Source organism: Perognathus longimembris, chromosome 18 (genome assembly GCF_023159225.1).
Source record: "Perognathus longimembris pacificus isolate PPM17 chromosome 18, ASM2315922v1, whole genome shotgun sequence".
Taxonomy (NCBI): domain Eukaryota; kingdom Metazoa; phylum Chordata; class Mammalia; order Rodentia; family Heteromyidae; genus Perognathus; species Perognathus longimembris.
The window spans coordinates 18,780,146-18,801,766 of NC_063178.1; the positions used below are offsets into that span (position 1 = coordinate 18,780,146).

The following is a 21,621-nucleotide window of genomic DNA, read 5'->3' on the forward strand; positions in this document are numbered from 1 at the left end:
GCCTTGTGTCCGTGGGGTCTCCCGCTATATGGATTCTGCGCTCCTGGCAACCTGTCTGCCGATCGCCGGGTTCCCCTTTCCCAGCCTGACCCTGTTTGGGCCAGGGTCGGCTGGTGGGGGGAGGGCGCCCCGATGAATCTCCGGCTCCGTGTAGGTTTTCGGTTCTTCTTTTTTGCTCCTTTTTGTTTTCCTGCGTGTCTCCACTGCTTCTGGATGATGGTTTTGCTGGGTTCTTGGTGGAGTGTTGGGTGTTGGAGTTCCCAGCTCGCTATTCAGTTGGTGCGAGTCGGGGTGCCTCCCTATTCTTTCGGCGCCATCTTTCTCCTCCCTTTCTCTGTCTTTTATAAGATGTAGAGGCATTGAAAACTATGAATGTACTGCCACCATTCTTGATTATTGTCATTGTAAAGTATATATATATATATATATATATATATATGCTAATTCTATCTTATTTTCTTTTAAAAATCAATTCCACAGAGGAAAAGGAAGTGGGATAAAGAGTACCCTTCCTTTCCAGAAAAGAGTCCATTACAGGTCAGAAGAACAAGTCTTAAGACAGTGGACACAGCTACCACCTCCCTCTCTGAGGCATGGCTCAAGTGTGGAGAAGGATTTCAAGACACTTCTGAAACTTTGGTAAAGTAACCCCCAAAAATGCAGTTGGGCGAATCTTAAAATTACTGTTTGGGCCATTGTTAGTGTATTTTGTAGTGTTTAGTGTATTTTCTTCTATAATTGATCCTGTACTTTTTTATTCTCATTCCTTGAATTGCTTTACCTCTGGCAATTTATTCACCTCTTTATGCAACTTTTTTTGTAAATTAATACTATATACTGAGAGTCAATATGCATTGTAGTCATAAACTGACATATTGAATTGAAACTTTTGTGTGAGTACTAAAAGATTGTAGTCATAAACTGACATATTGAATTGAAACTTTTGTATGAGTACTAAAAGATAATAATAATAGAATAAGGGCACACACACAAAAGATGCTCTCAAAAGATGCTCTTTAGTAATGTATTTATGAAATATTTATGTATACAGACATTTTGGCTCTTGAGTAATTTCTTCTAATGTTAATTTACAATACATGGCAATACTATCACAGTCTAAATATAGTGCAGGCACAGGTAGTAACACAAGTAGAGTGATATATATGAACCATCACTGACATTGAATTAACACAAAATGTTCTTTGTGGGGTTTTTTCCAGTCCTGAGGCTTGAACTCAGGACCTGAGCACTGTCCCTGGCTTCTTCTTTCTCAAGGCTTGCACTCTGCCAACTTGAGCCACAGAACCACTTCTGGCTTTTTGTATATAGGTGGTGCTGAGGAAGCGAACCTAGGGCTTCATGTATACCTAGGGCTTGCCAGTAGGCCATATTCCCAGCCCCAACACAAAGTGTTTGTTTTTTTTGGCCAGTCCTGGGCCTTGGACTCAGGGCCTGAGCACTGTCCCTGGCTTCTTCCCGCTCAAGGCTAGCACTCTGCCACTTGAGCCACAGCGCCGCTTCTGGCTGTTTTCTGTATATGTGGTGCTGGGGAATCGAACCTAGGGCCTCGTGTATCCGAGGCAGGCACTCTTGCCACTAGGCTATATCCCCAGCCCCCCGACACAAAGTGTTTTGATCAACTCTTTACATTCTGGAAAATATGAAAATAAAATTTTAAGTGTATGAAGAGCACAAGCTGAATTCAAGCCAAAGATAGCAGAGAGGAATATACTGAGAGTAGAGTTTAAGACTTTGTAACTGGATTTTTAACTAAAAAGAATTTTGAATGTTGTTTGCTCTTATTCATAAATTACATTATTGTTATTATTTTGCCTGCAGCCAATAGTTGCCAATAAGGCAACTATTATGGAAAAGGATATTGACTTATCTCCAAGACCAAAGAAAGGTAATAATAATTTGTTGATTTCTTCATAGTGAAGGTCTAAGGCTATCTTCTCTGGTGTGTTTTGTTTTATTGGTCCTGGGGCTTGACCTTGGGGCCTGGATGTTGTCCTTGAACTTCTTTTGCTCAAGTCCAGCACTCTAGTACTTGAGTCATAGCTCTACATCCAATATTTTTGAGTAGTTTGTTGTTTCATGAACTTTCCTGCCTGGGCTGGTTTTGAACCATGATCCTCAGTTCTCAGCCTCCTGTGTAACTAGGAGTACAAGCCTGAGTACCCACACCTCGCTAAAAGATATTTTTGAGAATTCCTTAATCTCTATCACCATCTAACCCATTTTTTTTCTTTCCTATTGATAATTATTGTTTTTTCATGTCTTTACTAAGTTTACTTTGTTGTTGCTATTGAGAGTAGAAAGTTTTGTCTCTTTGACTCTTTATCAGATTTAATGCTTCCCTTGTAAAAATAGAACCAAGATTACAAAAGCTGAAAATCAAGTACTTGCCAGAGATTTTTTCTTAAGTTTTTAATCATAGAGTTCTGTAGGTTAGTCCAGACTACATCTTCAGAGTAAAATAAAACAAAATAAAATCTCAAAGCACTCAAGATTTTGGTCCTAGCACTGAAGGAGAAAGAACTTAGGATCTATAATATAAGAACTGTATTGCTATAAAGTAAGAAATTCTTATTTCAGCAATTAGGGAAGCTTTTTAGCAACAAGTACTAGGGAACTTTTGTTGAATTTATTTCCTGTGATAAGATATCCAGAGAGCCCAACTCAATTTATACTCTGAAGCCTTCCTGTGGGTTTGATATTCATGGGAATAAGATAGTAGCAGAATTCTTAGGGTGAGCGTATACTTTTATTAGATGAGCTTGCCTTTCTTTGGGAAGGACTGTCTGTCCTCTTCAGGACCTCTACCTTTCAGTCATTTCCAGTAAAGCCTGTCTAGTTAAATTAGGATTTTTTTTTTTATAAAGATGCGTTGCTGTCAGTAAAGCTGAAGAAATGGGGGTATGTATCAGGTAACTCCTCGGTTTTGATGCCATCCTCTGTCAGTCACCCCGTGGCTGAATGAGAAAGCAGAAGCTAGCCGCTACAAGGACTTTGCTGTGCCTTCACTGTAATCCTGGGAAAAGAAGCTCAACGTTCGGAGTTTCAGTTTCTGCCTCTGGAAAATGGACATAGCATGGTGCACTGCATATATTACAGTATTAAATGAGCTATAAAAATAGTCAAAATACCTTGCTTAGAACTTTTTTTTTAATTGAGTGCAGGATGGTAGGGAAATACAGTCATAGTACTCAGTATACCTACATGAAAATGAAACTGGGAGGGCTGGGGATATAGCCTAGTGGCAAGAGTGCCTGCCTCGGATACACGAGGCTCTAGGTTTGATTCCCCAGCACCACATATACAGAAAACGGCCAGAAGTGGCGCTGTGGCTCAAGTGGCAGAGTGCTAGCCTTGAGCGGGAAGAAGCCAGGGACAGTGCTCAGGCCCTGAGTCCAAGGCCCAGGACTGGCCAAAAAAAAAAAAAGAAAGAAAATGAAACTGGGAAACCTGAGGAGATAGTGGGGTTGGTATAGGTGGAAAAGGGGGCTGAATGATGGAGGAGTGACACTGATCAAGTTAGATTATACATATATATTGATACATTGAATTCCTTTGTGTAACTATTTAACTTTTATTTATTTATTTATTTATTTTGGCCATTCCTGGGCCTTGGACTCAGGGCCTGAGCACTGTCCCTGGCTTCCTTTTTGCTCTAGGCTAGCACTCTGCCACTTGAGCCACAGCGCCACTTCTGGCCGTTTTCTGTATATGTGGTGCTGGGGAATCGAACCCAGGGCCTCATGTATACGAGGCAGACACTCTTGCCACTAGGCCATATCCCCAGCCCCACTATTTAACTTTTTTAAAGAACCTTTTATTTAGCAGGTGGTAAATTGATGGTAGCAATTGGTCTTACATCTAATGATAAAAAGTAAAATGCAGAAGCCTGCTTAACAGTCCACAGAATGGAATACAGTTAATCACAGGATTTTTGTGATTAAGAGATTGAGCATTCTAAGCTAAATTGTTATTTCACTAACACTCAAGAAGATTTCTATGCAAATGAAAAATAAAATATCTTAAAAGTCTTTAAAATATTTTACATGAATATGCTGTCATGGATCTTCCTATAACACATAATCTTCTGATGGAGCTTTTCCTTTTCTTATTTTACTTTTATTAGTGACAAATGCTGTGATAGTCAAGTACTAATTTAGAAGCAGTATAAGTAGATGTGGCTTATAATATTTTTCTGGAAATTTCTAAACATAGTAAATTTTGTCTGTGAGAGAAAGGTACTTTATAAATTACTACATTCTGTTCAATGACTAGAAGATGTTTTGGAATAATTTGCTCAGGTCAGAAGATGCTTGATTTTTCTCTGCTATACTTTTTGGAATTCTCAAAGAATGAAAGAACTTTTACCAACATATAATTATTGTAGTTATATTAATAAAGTCTTAGATAGAAAAAAGCATAGAAGGTAATTTGTACAAATACATTTTAAATGTAGCAGCTCTTGAAGTCTTAGTTTAAGACTGACTACTAATTTAATACCACACTTACTTTATGAGAGCTGAAATGTAGAGCTGGGAACACATTTTTGCAAAGTTTTCATAAGGTCAAAGTCTTTTAGAAATTATCTCAAGTAGTTTTTCTCCTTACAACCTGGCATTAATTAAGCACCTCCTTCCCTGATTGTACATGGAACTTTAAGCAGGCAGGTTTGATATATGATATAGTTTTTACTATCAAGGGTTTATATGGTTGGAACTTCAGAAAAATTAACATGCTTAAAATCTCATTCTGATAAATAACCATGTCACTTGTTTACATTTATGTATTTTCTTTTTCTTTAACAGAAACTGCCACCTCCAGTACCGTTGAGCTCACAAATATAACATGGAGTTCCAGTGGAAGTGACCTGTCAGATGAAGACAGGACAGTTTTTAAATTACAGAGCAATAGTGGGAGAGGCTCTGGAATCCGCAGGAATACTTTGTGTCCAGAAGACGGGTCTAGTGAAGGTAAATTGCATGTTTGTATAGGAAATCTACTTTCTGTGGAATAGTAGGGGTTCAGTAGTAGAAGAAACTTCAATTCCTCGTTAATAGGATTTTCTGAGACCTAATCCCATGGAAACCCTTTGTGGCCACGTACCTTGCCTGTAATTCTAGCTCCTCGGGAGTCTGAGGTCTGGGCAGAAGTGCGCGGTGTTGCCTGATATTGCACAGTGCTTTATAGTATTATACTTTAGCAGTTTAGGCTTAGACCCGTTAGAATTGATTGGGTTTCATTTGGTCTCTTTTCCACCAATACCCGTTCTCTGTATTCCCACATAATGTTATACCCACACTGCCTTGCTAACTTGATGCTGAGTAAATACTAGGACAACAATGTCCGTTATTATTTGGTAAGGGCTAAATTGGGTCTTTTCTGAAGGCATTTTATATCAGTAACATGTTTTAATTTAAAGCAGACTTTCTCAATTTTGACACTGTTGCTGTTTGACGCCAGATCCCCTGAAGCACAAAATCCATTTGATGATGATATATATTATGGAAATATCCTCTGCATGCGTGTGTGCGTGCGTGTGTGCACGCGTGTGCACTCTTCCTTGTCTGTGTGCATGCCCGCACACTGCTCCTTGTGCTGAAGCTCAGGGTCTGGTCTCTGTTCCTGAGCTTTTTTGCTCAAAGCTAGCACTTTACCACTTAAGATTTTTTACTGATTAATTGGAGATCTCACTGACTTTCCTGGCTTTCTACTGCAATCCTCCAATCTCAGTCTCGGGAGTAGTTAGGATTATACGTGTGAGCCACAGGCTATAATATCCTTTTAATTTTTATAACATGTAGCTATCTAGAATTTTTTAAAGTTTTAGTGCATTCAAAATAAGCTTGTTACTTAGCTCTGATAGTTCATGTTAATTTGGCAAGATTGGGTCCAGACAGGCAGCTTATACATAAGATTGTTAAATTCCTTTGATCTGTTTGCATGTCATTTTGGTTACTGCCATTGACATTTTGATAGCCATCAGGTAAAGTGGTACTTTAACGTTATACATTGGCTGATAGTTCTCACATTATTAAATTCAACTGTATTAATTTAAACTCATTGTGATATAAACATGGTTTGCCTTCATTCAGTTCAGACTAAAATTTCAATATAAAAACATGTGCTCTTCATAGTGAGAACTGTCATATGTGAGTTGTATTGCAATAAAATTGGCATTAAGAAGTAAAAATTAGGGGCTGGGGATATAGCCTAGTGGCAAGAGTGCCTGCCTCGGATACACGAGGCCCTAGGTTCGATTCCCCAGCACCACATATACAGAAAACGGCCAGAAGCGGCGCTGTAGCTCAAGTGGCGGAGTGCTAGCCTTGAGCGGGAAGAAGCCAGGGACAGTGCTCAGGCCCTGAGTCCAAGGCCCAGGACTGGCCAAAAAAAAAAGAAGTAAAAATTAGGTTGTTTCTCCTACTGAAAGATTTTCAGGGGCTGATCATGATGTCTTATACTGTAAGACACCTATATACACCTACTCATGAAACAGAAATTCAGAAGAGCATGGTTCTAGACCAGCCTTGGACAAAACATTACCTAGACCCTATCTCATCCAACAAATAGGGAATGATGGGATTCACCTGCAATCCCAGCCTTCTGGGAGGAAGAGGTAGGAAAATTGAGGTCTTAAACCAGGGCAGGCAAAGGAGATGTGATACCTGCCTGCAAAAAAATAGCAAAGCCAAATACATGGCTCTAAGTGGTATAGTGCCTGCCTAGCAAGTACAAAACCCGGAAGTCAAACCCCAAACCGTGTGTGTGTGTGTGTGTGTGTGTGTGTGTGTGTGTGTGTGTGTGTGAGAGAGAGAGAGAGAGCTCAGTAGTTTTCACACTTCTGTTTATGATGGAAAGATACACTGAGCTTTAAAATAAGTTAAAACATTGTGGACCTCTTGTCTAAGTGGATCTTATATAATGATCCCTGTTCCCTAATGACCCCTATAATGTACCATCATGTTTATATATGTATAGATGCTGGACTCTTCCTCCCTTGCTCCACTCTCTTCTTCCATCTATCAGTAGGTGGTTTTTGTAATGTGCATATCTAGATGGGTTTGATGAGGACTTGGTAGGCACTTGCTTTGTTGATTGAAAAAGTGAATTAATGAATAAGTGATTCTCAAGTATGCAATGCTGGCAGCTGCTCGGATTACATGTTTGTTCCTTCTTTGGCTCTTCCCTGTTTCTTGCTGAGATGGTTCAGCAACTTGGTGAGTTTCTCATGCATTTATTTTTCTGCCTGGCTTGGATAACTAATTGTAAAGTTAGCTGTGGAAAGTAAAATCCCTTTCATATCTGCTTTTCTTGGTGGTAGTCTGAATTCAGATCTTTTTTTTTTTTTGCTGGTTTGTCCTGGGGCTTGAACTTGGCCTGGGCACTGTTCCTGACTTCCCTTTGCTCAGGCTAGTATTCTACTACTTTGAACCACAGCACCACTTCCGGCTTTTTCCTGTGATTAATTGAAGATAAGAGTCTCATGGATTTTCTGGCCCTGGATGGCTTCAAACCTTGATCTTCATACCTCAGCCTACTGAGTAGTTAGGATTGCAGGCATGAGCCCTGGCACGTGACTCCAATCTTTTTTTTTTCTAATGTGATACCAAGGAATTGAACCCAGGGCTTCTAATACATGCTAGGCAAGTGCTCTACCACTAAGCCATATCTCCATCCCCTCCAATCTTTTATAGTAGACTGCATTTCCTCTAACAATATCAGAATCATTTTGTGTGTATTCTATTCCATATTTTAATTGTAGCCTATTTTTCCTTTTTCTTTTATGTACTAAATGATGGTGCATTTGTTTCTTTCTAATAGTACTTCAGTTTTCTGGAAGTGAGATTACTACTATTAGAACCTCCAAAATAAGACAGTAATATCTTATTACCTTTCTGAATTGATGGACGGAGGCAGTACCTGTGCTTTGTACTTCATGAAATGTTTTGTGTTATATGTCATGCCTCAGTGACTATTTTTATCTTCAATAACTTCTCTCATTTATTTAGGCATGGCAGATTGGAATCAGTGTATTTGGTCACTTAATACATGAGCATAATGTAGTCTTTTGACCTAAAAGTATAGAAAAGTATTATCAAGGCAATGCTTACTGGGCTAACAGTTTGAATTGACCTTAGTTTTTTTTTTTTTACTGAAGAAATAAATCTGTAGAACACATTACTGGGTAAAGACATCTGAAAGTCATTTTTAAAAGTTGGACTGTTTAAATAAAAATACGATTCCATGATGAAGTAATGGTAGAGAAGAATTAGAATGCTGTGTGTTTACTAGTAAGAAAAAAACTCTTTTTAACTAGAAATGTCAAGATGCAAGAATCAAGAATAAGCTGTAAGAGTGGAGGATAGAATGGTATTTAATTTTCATGCACATGCCGGCAAAATTACAAGCATTTAAAAACAACTAATAGGAGAAAGAAGAAACAGTGACTAGAGAGAAGTAGGAATGCATTTTCTATTGTCAGTAAATTTTTAAAAAGTTATAGTATACTAGCTACTGAGAGTCTATTTTATAAATAAACATTAAGGGGCTATAAAATGAAGAAAGTGAAGACTTGGATTTGTTTTAGGTGAAGTACAGTGTATTGACTGGGACATGGATAGTGACAGGGAAGACGCTAGCGACGGCGATGAGTCTGAAGATGGAGAGGGCGCTGTGGACATCTCGGACTGCGCTTCTTGTGCGAGTAGTCATTCTTTGGCAAGCGATGACAGGAAGCCTGAGCTCCTTAAGGTAACAATGAATTATTTCGAAAACTTTTGTTTGCTGTGTAACATTTGCTTATATGTAAGAGCAAACTGTTTAAAAACTTTTATAAACTAGGTAACATTTGTTAATTATAGCCTATTGATGTTCCCACTCTTACCCTTGGCGCCTCCCCCCCCCCCACCTTTTTCAGGGATAACTGCTTTTTTATTCCAGTGGATTCTTTTATTCTTAGCTCCTCTCTGTCTCAATGTCAGGCTAACCCCTTTATCTGTAAATAATGGGCTTGGCAGTACATGAATACTGAGTCCTTGTTACACACCCTTCACTCTCAACTGTACCTTGAACATTTGCATCTTTTCATTCTCCCTAACCCTAACCCTATCAGATGTATCAACAGTTGGTTAGATTAGTATTCGATAATTATGATTGTTCATCAATAATAATCACTAAAGTGAATTGTAGAGAAGAATTAGAATTTCTTTCACAGCCTTTTCCCCTCTGGGGCTTAGCAATTACTTTGGAGTTTTGGAGTTTTTCTTTCTACTAATAAAATCTTCAGTCTTCAGGCATTCTATCTGTTCCGTTTACTTGGAGAATTCCAGACCTCAGCTTCCTATGCACTCCAATTTTCTCTAATTGCTTATTGTCTCCCTAAGGCCTCGTTTTACCTTTAGTATTAGTTACTTTGGCATGGCTGTGATAAAAATATTTGAGAGAACCTTAAAATAGGAAAGATTTACTTTGGCTCGGAGGGTTTAGTCCCGGCAGCAGGAGTGTTTGACAGTGACAGAGAAGAGTCTTATTAAATAGTAGTAATGGACAGGACATAGACAGGAGTGGAAGTGGCCACTGCTACAAACAGCAGCTATCTAAGGCACACACCCAGTGACCTACTTCCTCCGTCGAGGTCTCACCGCTCAAAATAGCACTACCAACTGGGAACCAAGCACTCCTGCAATGAACAGTGCAATTCCATATCATTACAGTACGGGAATTTTTTGCACAGCTCTCTTCTTCATGCAGCTCCATTTTACTCTGTTTCATCTTTACTTTTCGCTTGGTTTTCATTCTGACTTTAGTGAACATATCTTCCAGTTGTTTCTTCTAAGTGATTTATAGAACAGTTTTTGAGACTTGACATGTTTGAAGATGCTTTTAATATGCAATGATAAATGGTTGCAAATTGGTACAGAATTTTAGGTTGGGAATAATTTTCCTTCAAGACTTTCAGTATAGTTTCATTGTCTTTTAATTCCATAGTTACTGTTACAGAAGCCCCTTGTTTTCTCTACTTGCTAGCTCATCAGCTGGTGCTCTGCCCTTCAGCCATGCCTCTAGCCATTTTGTATGCTGGCTCATTGGAAATGGAATCTGCTTAGACTGGCTTTGAGCCTTGGTCCTCCAGATCTCAGCCTCCTGCAATGCTAGTACTACAAGAGTGAGTCACCAATACCTGGCCAGCTATTTTAATTTTTAAGCTCTTAAGCTTTTCCCTATTTCTGGTTTTAAGCAATTTGATTGTGCTATCCCTTGGTAAGGTTTTTCTGAATACCTAGGATTATTGACGTCCCACTAGTGCCCCGCTGAACTTGCCTTTTGGTTACAACTTATTGCATGACGTCAGACATGGAATTTTCTACTTGTGGTACTGTGCAAAAAGTAGCATGTGGTAGCATGCACAAAGTTTTAGATTATGAGTGCTCAGTTATACAGATTTTTTTTCTCTCAGTTTGAAATTATTTTTGGAGCATTTTGGGAAGGATTGATATTAATTCTTCAAGTGTTAGGTAGAATTCAGCAGGGAAGTTGCCAGGTTTCAGGCTTTCTTTTTTTTTTTTTTTTAACTACCAGTTTAGACTCAGTACTTGCTAATGACTTAGATAGATTGTTCAATTCCAGTGTTTTTTCCTTATTTACTATTTGTCTGTTGTTGATAGTGAGTAATGAAAGTATATTAATTCTATGATACACTCTTTCTTGAGATATATTATTTGCGCTTGAAATTGTTAAATCCTCCGGATGGATCAATCCCTTTATCATTGTAAAATGAACTTCTTTCCTTACAGTTTGTAACTTGAAGATCATTTCCCCTCCTGCCTTCTCCCGGCTTTCCTTCCTCCTTCCCTCCCCTGCTGTCCTCTCCCTCTTCCTTCCTTTAGGCAGGGTCTTGCAGTGCAGTTGAGGCCGGCCTGGTACTTGGTTTCCCCCTTCATCTTTCTTCGTGTGGGGATTTCGGGCGTGCACCACCACCTTGGCGTCCCTAACCAATCTCATGTGACTATAGCTACTTCTGCTGCTTTCGTTTCCACTTGTGCAGGAAACCTTTCTGACCCTTTCACTTTCAGTTTACATGTATTCTAAGGGCACCGCCATTCTTGGCACAGCATACATGTGGATTTTGCAATCTTTGTAAAATCCATTTAGCTAGTTTTGACTGGACTTATTTATTTATTTATTTTGTCGGCTCTAAGCCTTGGGGCTCAGGGCCTGGCCACGGTCCCTGGCTTCTTTTTGCTCAAGGCTAGCACTCTACCCCTTGAGCCCCAGCGCCACTTGTGGCTTTTTCTGTGTATGTGGGGCTAAGGATCAAACCCAGGGCTTTGTGCATGCTAAGGCAAGCACTCTGCCACTGAGCCACATTCCTAGCCCTGGACTCATGTATTTAAATTCAAGATACTAATCCAAAGGTAAAGACTTACTCCTGCCATTGGTTCTTGGTTGTTTTTTGTTTGTTTTTGTGTGCCAATCTTGGGGCTTGACCTCAGGGCTTGGGCACTGTCCCTGAGCTTCTTTTGTCATTCTATCACTTGAGATAAGTCTCATAATTTTCCTGCTCAGTCTGGCTTTGAACTGAGAGCCCTAGATCTCAGCTTCCTGAGTAGCTAGGATTACAGTTGTGAGACACTGGTGGGATCTTTTTTTTTTTTTTTTTTTGGTTGTCTTAATAAATCTTTTCATTTATCCTTCTATGCTCTCTTGTGCTTTTGTGATTAAATGATTATCTGTCTTAGTCTGATTAGATTCTGTACTTTATGCTATAAAGAATAAAACACAGGAAGATTTTATGTATTTACTGTGTTTTTACTTATTGGTGTTGTCAGGCTGACGTATAACATCTTATAGTTACAATGCTATTTTTTGAACCAGTAGCACTTTCAAGCCTTTTTTTTTTTTTTTTTTTTTTTGGCACAGGTATCAGGGCTTGAATTCAGGGCCTCTCTCTTGCTTGTGTTTTCCACTCAAGGCTAGCACTCTTCCACTTGAGCCATACCTCTGGTTCTGGATCTTTGCTGGCTAACTCCAGGTAAGAGTCTCATGGACTTTTCTGCTGAGGCTGGCCTTAACCCACAGCCCTCAGATCTTCACCTCCTGAGTAGCTAGAATTATAGGTGTAAGCCAGCAGGCTTGGCTTCAAACATATTTTTAAAGTCTTCACTTTTATTCTACCCTCTCATATCTTGTTTTTGATATCTCATTTTATATCTTTTATGTATACCTAGATTATTCGTTTAGCTCTTCTTTTTTGTTTTGAGACAGAATACAACCTGTAGCTCAGAGTGGCTTGGAACTTGGAATACTTTTGCCCCTGTCTTTCAAGTAATGGTATTAAGAAGTATACCACCACACCTAGTTCTCCTTCCTTTCTGAGGACAGCTTTTTATCAGTGTGTAGTTTATTTACAGGACTTTGAGCATATCATTGCCAGTTTCTTCTAATCTGAAAGATTTGTGCTGAAAAATCTGTTGATACCTGTATTAGAGATGCTTTGTATGTAATATGCTTTTTTTTCTCTTGTTGTTTCCAAGATCCCCTTTTTGTTTGATTTTTTTTAATGGTTTAGTTATATGGTTTGGTGTAATAATATTAGGATTCAATCTTGGTAGCTATTTGAGATTTTTGTACCTAGATATATGTATCTCTCCCTAGATTTGGGGAAATTTCTGACATTTTATCTTTAAGCTTTCTCCTCCTTGCCCTCCCTCCAGTCCTTTTGCTTTTTTCTCTCTTGGTAATTTTAGATGACTTATCTTCAGACTCTACTGTTCTGCTTTGTTGAGTCAGTTGTTGAAGCTCTGTGGAATTTTTCAGTTGCATCATTGTGTTCCTTAGCTCAAGGATTTTTATTTGTTTTATTTTTTAATAGTTTCTATATTTTTGTTAAACTTTTAATTTCACTTATTGGGTTAACTGATTTTATTTAATCATGTCTCTACTTTCTTACAACTCATGGAACGATTTTTTTTTTGCCAGTCCTGGGGCTTGAACTCAGCGCCTGAGTGCTGTCGTTGGTTTCTTTTTGCTCAAGGCTAGCACTCTACCACTTGAGCCACAGTGCCACTTTAGGCTTTTTCTGTTTATCGGGTGCTGAGGAATCGAACCCAGGGCTTCATGCATGCTAGGCAAGTGCTTTACCACTAAGCCACATTCCCAGCCCTCACGGAAGTATTTAACATAGTCAAGAAGTTTTTAAGTCTCCTTTTCTCTGGAGCATCTTACTGCTGCTTTATTTCGTTGGGTTTTCTTTTTGGTGATGTTATAGTTTTCTGATTCTTCTCAATCTTTGTGATTACTCATTGTTTACTTAATTGGAATTAATTAGTAGCATTACTCAGAAGTATGTGGCAACCTAAAATATATGGGAATCTTTCAAGATATAGACTAGACTAATAAATTCTGTATAGAAGTAAAAATTTCTTGTTAGTCTCTGCTTCTATTGGTATTGTCGTCTTGAATTTAAAAAACATCCTTTAAGTTATTTTCTCAATATTCACTTACTGCCATGGTTGCTCCAGTAGCTGATTACCTGTTAATTCATATTCCTAGCCACCCCACTCCCTCCCATTCCTCCTCCCTCCCCCTCATTCTGGAGTTGAAGTCAGTGCCTCACAAGTGTACTTGAGCCGAGACTCCAGCCATTTTTGCCTGATATCCTCCTATTTCTGCCTCTTGTAGTTGGAATTTTGGAAGTGTACCACCATGCTCAGTGCGTGTGTGAGTGCATGTGTGTGTGTGTTTGTGTGTGTATGTGTGTATGTCCATAGCAGAATTATACTTAAATTCAGAGGGAAGAATTGGTTATAATTCAGATCTGTCTTGAATCCCTTGCCATGCTGAAGTGAGGTCAGGGCTATTAATTCAACGTAGAACCTTGCCTGTGATCATGGTTTCATGGAGTTCTTGGAAACAGAATCCTATTATTGCTTTTGTAAAGGCAACTGGACTTGTAATATCAGTTAACATATTGAGTACTTTCTTGTTGAGTGCAAAATACTTAATGTATATTTTCAGATCATTTAAACTTAATATATTTTCCAGAAGAGGATTATGAAACAGAAACAAAATAATTTTCCTTCTTCTCTCAAGTAGCAAGTAAGTAACTGAGCCAGAATTCTAATTTGGCCACTTCAGCTTGCAAGCTATGGCTGTAGCCATTTTACTGTGTCAATAGTGGTAATACTATTGACCCCCCTCCCCCATTTTAAAGATGAGGAAATGGATGTGTAGCTAGTAGATGACAAAATGAGACTCTAACCCATTTAGCTTGATGCTATATATTTTTAATTATTGATGTTGTACTTCTTGGAGTTACTATTTGGAGCAAAAGCAGAAGAGCCAAACCCTAAAATAATTCTGTGTAGTATTTCTAGAATTATTTTTCACTGCTTTATTGTTAAAGTGATGTACAGAGGGGTTACAGTTTCATATGTAAGGCAGTGAGTACATTTCTTATCCAACTTGTTAACTTGTTATCTCCTCCCTCATTTTTTCCCCGCCTCCCCCTTCCCCATCCCCCCCCCATGAGTTGTACAGTTGGTTTACACCATATAGTTTTGTAAATATTGCTGTTGCATTGATTTGTCTTTTTATCCTTTTTCTCTTGATTTCGGTATGCCCTTTCTCTTCCCTAGTTCCAATACACATATATAACAATATCTAGGGTGCTAAAATCAGTTACAGTGATATTGGGTAAGCCATGAAAAGTCTTAAAATATTGGTATTTAGTTTGGCAGTACTGTGGCACTACTTTCTAATATTGTTTTGTTCGTGTTTTCTCAGATCATTCCTGTAGAGGGCAGCAGAGGCAAAGCAGGGAGTTGTCTTCATAACCTACATTTTTCAGGAAATTACTGTTATGTAATTCTCATATGCTTTACGTAGTGACCCGTATGCAAGTACACTGTAATCGACATAATAAACATCAGATAAACCAAATGAGATTTGGGCTTTTTAATAAGAGAGAACAAAGCTTGTAAAAGATCCAGAAATAATTTATATTAATTATTTAATTTTCAGTGTTAGTCCCAGGGCTTAAACTCAGGGCATGGCCTCTGGCCTTGAGGTTTTTTTGGTCAAGGCCAGTGCTCTACCACTTGAGCCACCAGCTTTTTGATGGTTATTTGGAGGTAAGAGTCTTGCAGACTTTTCTTGCCTGGCTAGCTTTAAATCACAATCCTTGTATTTTACCCTCCTATCCTAGGATTACAGACATGAGACACCACTACCCGCGGCTTTCATATGAATTTTAAGAGAAGGCAAATGTGGTTTTCAAACTTGAAATTTAGATCCATTGTTATAAAGTAGATGTCTTCTTTATATTCTTACCAGTATAGGTAGGGAAAAAAATGATCTAAGTAAAGATCAAATTTTGGAGTTGTTTTTTAATGTAACATAGGATTTTAACCATTTATAAGAAAGTGATCTGACAAGCTTCAAACATTTTATGTTTAAAAATCATATTTAGTTATGAAATACATACAATATAAACTTGTCATCTTGACCATTTAAAAATGTATAGTGCTGGGTGTTGGTGGCTCATGCCTGTACTCTTAGGAGGCTGAGACCTAAGTATCACAATTCAAAGCAACTTGGACAGGAAAGTCCATGAGACTCTTATCTCCAATTAACCATCAGAAAACCAGAGGTACAACTGTGGCTCAAGTGGTAGACTGCTATCCTTGAGCTGTAGAGCTCAGGGACAGCACCTGGGCTCACAGTTCAGGTCCCATGACCAAAAAAAAGTATACAGATAATGTTATTAAATAAATAAAATTATTATATATTATATTTATTTATATATGTTATATATTTATTATATATTAATACACACAATGATATGCATATGTGTATGGACACAGCTATGGTCACAACTCTTTTTGTTGTTCTTTTCTCTGATATTTTGGTTTGAATTAAAAATTTAACTCTGCTAGGCAGTAGACACACCCCTGCCCGTAGGCCTCTTTGTGTTTGTTATTTTTCAAATAAGGTCTCAGTTTCTATCCAGGCAGACTTGGAGCTAGATCCTACTATTCACACCTTCTGAGTGGCGTAGATGGCAGGTGCATGCTACCCTACCCATCTTGGTTGAGATGGGGTCTTAGAAATATTTCTGTTGCCCTGTTGCCTTCAGATCGACATCCTCCAAGTAGCTAGGATTACAGATGTGAGCCATCAGCACCTGGCACATATAGAGTATTTGGGGCAAGTTCATAACTTTACAATATTCCTCTCCCCCAATCTTCTCCCTTCCTTTTACAAATAATATGGCTGAAGTTTGTCATACTATCTCAGTTCATATATATGTAATGTACTTTGCTCTTCTCCCCAATCCTATAATCACTCCATTTCCCTGACCCCTCCTATTCAATAGTCCCCTTCAACAGAGACTAATTTGCATTTCAGTCTCATTATTATTACTCTGGTCATTTTAGACCTAGGTGTCACATATTGACTTGAACTTAGTAAATATGATATCCAATTCCATTCATTTTCCTGCAGATGGCATAATTTCATTCTTCTTTATCAAGTTATACCTCGTTTTGTTTGTATTCCACATTTCCTGTATCCAGTCATTGCTTGTAGGGCATCTAGGCTGATTCCACCACTTTGCTATTGTGAATAAATGGGTGTGCAGGTGTCCATTCCTCTTACATGTTGATTTACACTCCTTTGGATAGATGCCCAAGAGTGATATAATAGAGTCATAAAGGTAGGTCTACTTTTAGTTTTGTGAGGATCCTTGATATTGATTTCCTAGTTGGTTACACCATTTTACATTCCTACCAGCAGTGTATGAGGGTTCCTTTTACCTGTATCCGTGTTAGCATTTGCTGTTATTTGCTTTCTAGAAGCAAATTTCATCCATTCTGACTGGGATGAAATGGAATCTTAATGTGTTTTTTTGTTTGTGTTGGTTAAAAATTTTGTGTTGTTATTATAAAGGGGATGTACAGAGGGGTTACCACTATGTAAGTCAGGTAGAGTGCATTTCTTTTTGGACAGTGTCACTCCTTCCCTGGCTTCTAATGTGGTTTTGATTTGCACTTCCTGCCTGGATGATATCTATTAACCACTCATAATTTCTTCTTTTGGCAACTATCCCGTTCGCTTGTCTATTTATCTTATGTCAGTACTGGAGCTTGAACTTGGGACCTTGTGCTTGCAGCTTTTTTTACTTACAGCTAATGATCTACTACTACTTGAGCTATACTTCTAGTTGCAGCTTTTTGCTGGTTAATTGGAGATACATTCCCGGGATTTGCCTATCTAGGCTAGCTTTGAACTTTGATCCTCAAATCTCAGCCTTCTTAGTAGCTGATTTGCTTGCTCATTTATGAATTACTTGGGTTTCGTTGTTCAGTTTTTTGAGCTATGTATATTCTGGATATCCTTTGTGGGTTTTTTTTTCCTGTGTAAAGATTTGATATAGTTGTATGAAACTGTAACCTCTCTGTAATTCCGTTTGATAATACAAACTTTAAAAGAAAAGATTTGATATAATCACAGTCAAATTTTTGGATTTTTTTTGCAAGAAAATAATACTTAAAAGAATAATTATCGGGCTGGGAATATGGGTTAGTGGTAGAGTGCTTGCCTAGCATGCATGAAGCCCTGGGTTGATTGCTCAGTATCATATAAACAGAAAAAGCCGAAAGTGGCACTGTGGCTCATGTGGTAGCGTGCTAGCCTTGAGCCAAAGAAGCTCAGGGACAGTGCCCAGGCCCTGAGTTCAAGCCCTAGGACTGGCAAAATAGTAATAACTATTATAATCATAATTGTGCCTATAACTTACAAGGTTTTCTCTGTATTAAAATTTCAGTTCTTATTTTGAGTTCTCTGATGCATTTGGAGCTGGTAGGGTTCAAGTTTTAGTTTCCTGCCAGTAGCTAACTATTTTCCCAGCACTATTTGTTGAAAAGTCTGTCTTTTCCCTAGTATGTATGTTTGGCACTTTTGTTGAAAATTAAAATGTTGGTATTTATCTAGTTTTTTAAAATTGTGTTCCATTGGTTTTTGGATTTGCTTTGTGCTTGTACTGAGCTATTTTTATTACTGTTCTAAGTAGTATAAAGTTGAATATTATGATTGCTCCTAAGTTTCTCATTTCATTCTGAATTTCTTTTGCTTTTGAGGATCTTTGATGTTTCCTTGTGAATTTTTAGATTGATATTTCTATTTCTGTGAAGACTGACATTAAGACTTTATTTCGTTCAACTTCTTTATTTTTCAAAATTGTGCCACATGTACAAACATTATATAAGCTTAACAATCTCAAACAAGATTTGAATGCAGCAGCTGTTTGCCATATCATGCTAATTGAATGTGATTTTCAACATTATCTTTCTTGTTCTTTTCCAATCACTAGAAGAGACAGACACGTGTATATGATGGGGAATCTGTTACCCATGTATCACCAATGAAGGAGTCTCAAGCACACACCCATTTGGAGTTACGATTCAAGAACAGCATTAGTTGGTATAATACAGGTTGATACCCACATGTATTTAATTTTAAAGCTCGAGGAGCCACATTACAAAGTAGAAAAATAATACGGTCTAGAAGTCAAGGTGGGGATTTGTTCCTAACTCAAAACTATATACAAACTAAGTTTCAGTCAGTTTCTAGCTTTTGTATCAGTTTTCTGATATATAAAATTAAAAAAATCCATTTTACTAAGTTGTTATGAAGAAGAATGGACTAATGTATGTAAAGCACATTTTTTAACGTGCATTATCTTTGATCAGTTCATTTATTTAGGAATGTATTCTGTTGGTGCATTGAGGTTCATGAAATAAAACACAACAGCACACAGAAGGATTAGAAATAAATATTAAGATTTTTGTGTGTGTGTGTGTTTGTGTGTGTATGCGTGTGTGTGTATGCCAGGGTATACATTGGTTCAGTACTATAATCACTAATTGATAGTGTACAACATAAGTCCTCTGAATATTATCTTTAAGAAAGCACAACACAGTGTCATGAATGAACAAGGAACCCAGGGAAGTTGAACATACATTTTAGGAATATATTTCTGAGAAGAACTAGCCTATAGAAGAAGTTCTTCTTTTGCTTGAGTTGATGTTGCTGCCATGAATGACATTAAGACTTTGATGACTATTGCATTGGATCTATAGATTTTTTGGCATTATGACTATTTTCACTGTATTGATTCTGCCAGTCCATGACTTACCACTTTCAGGTGTTTACCAGGTCTTACCATTTTTCAGTGTTTTCTTCTATTTTTTTTTTCTTCCAGGTTTTGTAATGTTCTTTTAGTCTCTCACTTCCTTGGTTAAATTTTTACCTAGGTATCTGCTCTCGAGACTACTATGAATGGAATCATTTCCTTGATTTCTCTCTCTGTAGATTCTGTAGGTATATGGAAAAGTTACATTTTTTGAATGTTAATGTTCTGATAAACAGCTCTCTTTCCAAAGTTGTTTTTCAGATCTAGAAGAGTTTTTTTTATTTTTATTTTGTTTTTGTCAGTCATGAGGCTTGAACTTAAGGCCTGGAGCTGTCCCTGAGTGTTTTTGCTATACCACTTTGACCCACAGCACCACGTCTGCTTTTCTGGTGGTTAGTTGGAGATAAGTCTCATAGACTTTCCTGTTAGGAATGGCTTGGAACTGTGATCCTCAGACTTGAGCCTATGAGTAGCTGGGATTATAGATCTGAGCCACCAGTGCCTGGCTAGAAGGAGGTTTTATTATTATTATTATTATTATTATTATTATTTTGGCAGAGTCTGTAGGGTCTCTCCAGTTCAGAATCATGTCATCTGCACATAGGCATAATCTGACTTCTCTGTTTGAATTTCTTCTCTTTCTCATTTCTTACTGCTCTGTTTAGGAATTCTATTATCATACTGAATAAGAACGGGAAGAGTAGACTCCTGTCCTATTTTTGCCTGTATGGGGAATGATTTCTCGTTTTCTCCTTTTAACATGATATTGACTATAGGTTTGTCATATATATCCTTCATTAATTTCAGGTACATTTGTTTCTATTTCTAGCTTCAGTTCTTTCATCAAAAAGGATATTGACACAACTACAATATCTTTTAGACTAAAATTTTTTAATGTCCTAGGCTTTTAGGTCATGTAAAAAAATCAAGAGTTCAAATGCTGCTAGCTTTTAAAATCTCCATGAATTGATTACTGTTAAAATAAATGGGAAAAAATAATTCACCAATGTTTTACATTGTTCAGTATACACATCTGTTATTTAAATTTATTCCTATCTATTCCTATTTTTCTTAGCTTAGTCTAATTTAATTTTTTAAAACATTTTCTGAGTTTTCTCTTGAGATTGTTCATTGCTAAGATATAGAAATGTAATAGATTTTAGTATCCTAAAGCTTTGATGAGTTTGGTTACTAGCTTTAATTATTTTTTCTTGGGGAGGGAAGTTAGGATCATATCATATGGTAATAGAAATGGTTTTAATTCTGCTTTCTATTCCTTTTTTCTTTCCTAAATGATTTGGATAGAACTGCCAATGTAACGCTGAGTGGAGTTTTGTGTTGTTTCTGATGTCAGAGGAGATGCTTTCTCTCTTGAATATGTTAGCTTTGACTTTTTCATAAGTGCCTTATATCTGGTAGGCAGATTCTTTTCCTATTCCTAGATTGTTAATCATGAAAGGGTGTTAGATTTACTAAATTTGTGTAGATGGGGTGATGTGATTTTCCTTCTTCATCTCATTGGTGTGGTATAATTTACTGATTGGTTTTTGTATGTTGAAATAACCATGAAATGCTAAGATAAACTTGCTTGTGCTGTATATCCTTTCAGTAAGCTGCTGGATTCTGTTTTCTGATATTTTTTGAAGATTTAAAAATCTATATTTATGAGAGATATTAATCTGTTTTCCTGTGATGCCTTTGTAAGGCCTTTGTCAACAGAATGGACTAGGAAGTATTCCCTCTTTTTACATTTTTTTAAAGAGTTTCGGAAAGATTGATACTAATTCCTCTTTCAAGAGTCCTGGTATTTTCTTTCTTGAGAAACATGTACTACTTGGCTCTTTCTACTTGGTGTCATTCTGTTCAGATGTTTTATTTCTTCTTGAGTCAGTTTTGGTAATTTGCATGTTTGTAGAGATACATCCAACTCTTGTAGTTATTTCATTTATTTGCAATATTATATTCTTATAATTTATTTTATTCCTATAAGAAAGAGCCATGTCTCCATTTCCATTTGTTGTTTATTTGCACACTTTTCTTTGTCATTTTGGCTAATGATTTGTCCATTTGGTTGGTATTTTCAAATAACAAGATTTGGTTTCATTAATTTTCTCTTTTTAAAAAAAAGAAATCTGTTTAAAATTGCCTCTAGAGCTGGGATGTAGCTCAGTGGCAAAGCGCTTGCCTACCAAGTGCAATGTCCTGGGTTCAATCCCAGTACCAAAAACTAAAAGACAGAAAAAAATACAGTTAAAAAATTGCCTCTAATATAATCTCTTATTGTTACTCTTTCTGCCAGTCTCGTGTTTATTGTACCTTTACAGTCCTATAAATTGAAAGTTAGGTTATGATTTTAGATCTTTGTTCTTTTTATTTTTCATAATGACATTATACCACTAGATTTTCCTTTC

The 21,621-nt window shown here is 37.4% G+C and overlaps 1 protein-coding gene across 1 annotated transcript in view; it reads left to right on the forward strand.

Annotated features, from left to right (window-relative positions):
* Nucleotides 1-378: 378 nt before the first annotated feature.
* Nucleotides 379-21,621, forward strand: part of Spidr (scaffold protein involved in DNA repair) — a 199,049-nt gene continuing 177,806 nt past the window's right edge. The window contains exons 1-4 of the mRNA XM_048367602.1: nucleotides 379-639; nucleotides 1,840-1,906; nucleotides 4,824-4,988; nucleotides 8,606-8,769. Coding sequence (XP_048223559.1) covers nucleotides 1,867-1,906; nucleotides 4,824-4,988; nucleotides 8,606-8,769 — 369 coding nt within the window. The 5' untranslated portion in view covers nucleotides 379-639; nucleotides 1,840-1,866. The remainder of the gene's footprint in view (nucleotides 640-1,839; nucleotides 1,907-4,823; nucleotides 4,989-8,605; nucleotides 8,770-21,621) is intronic.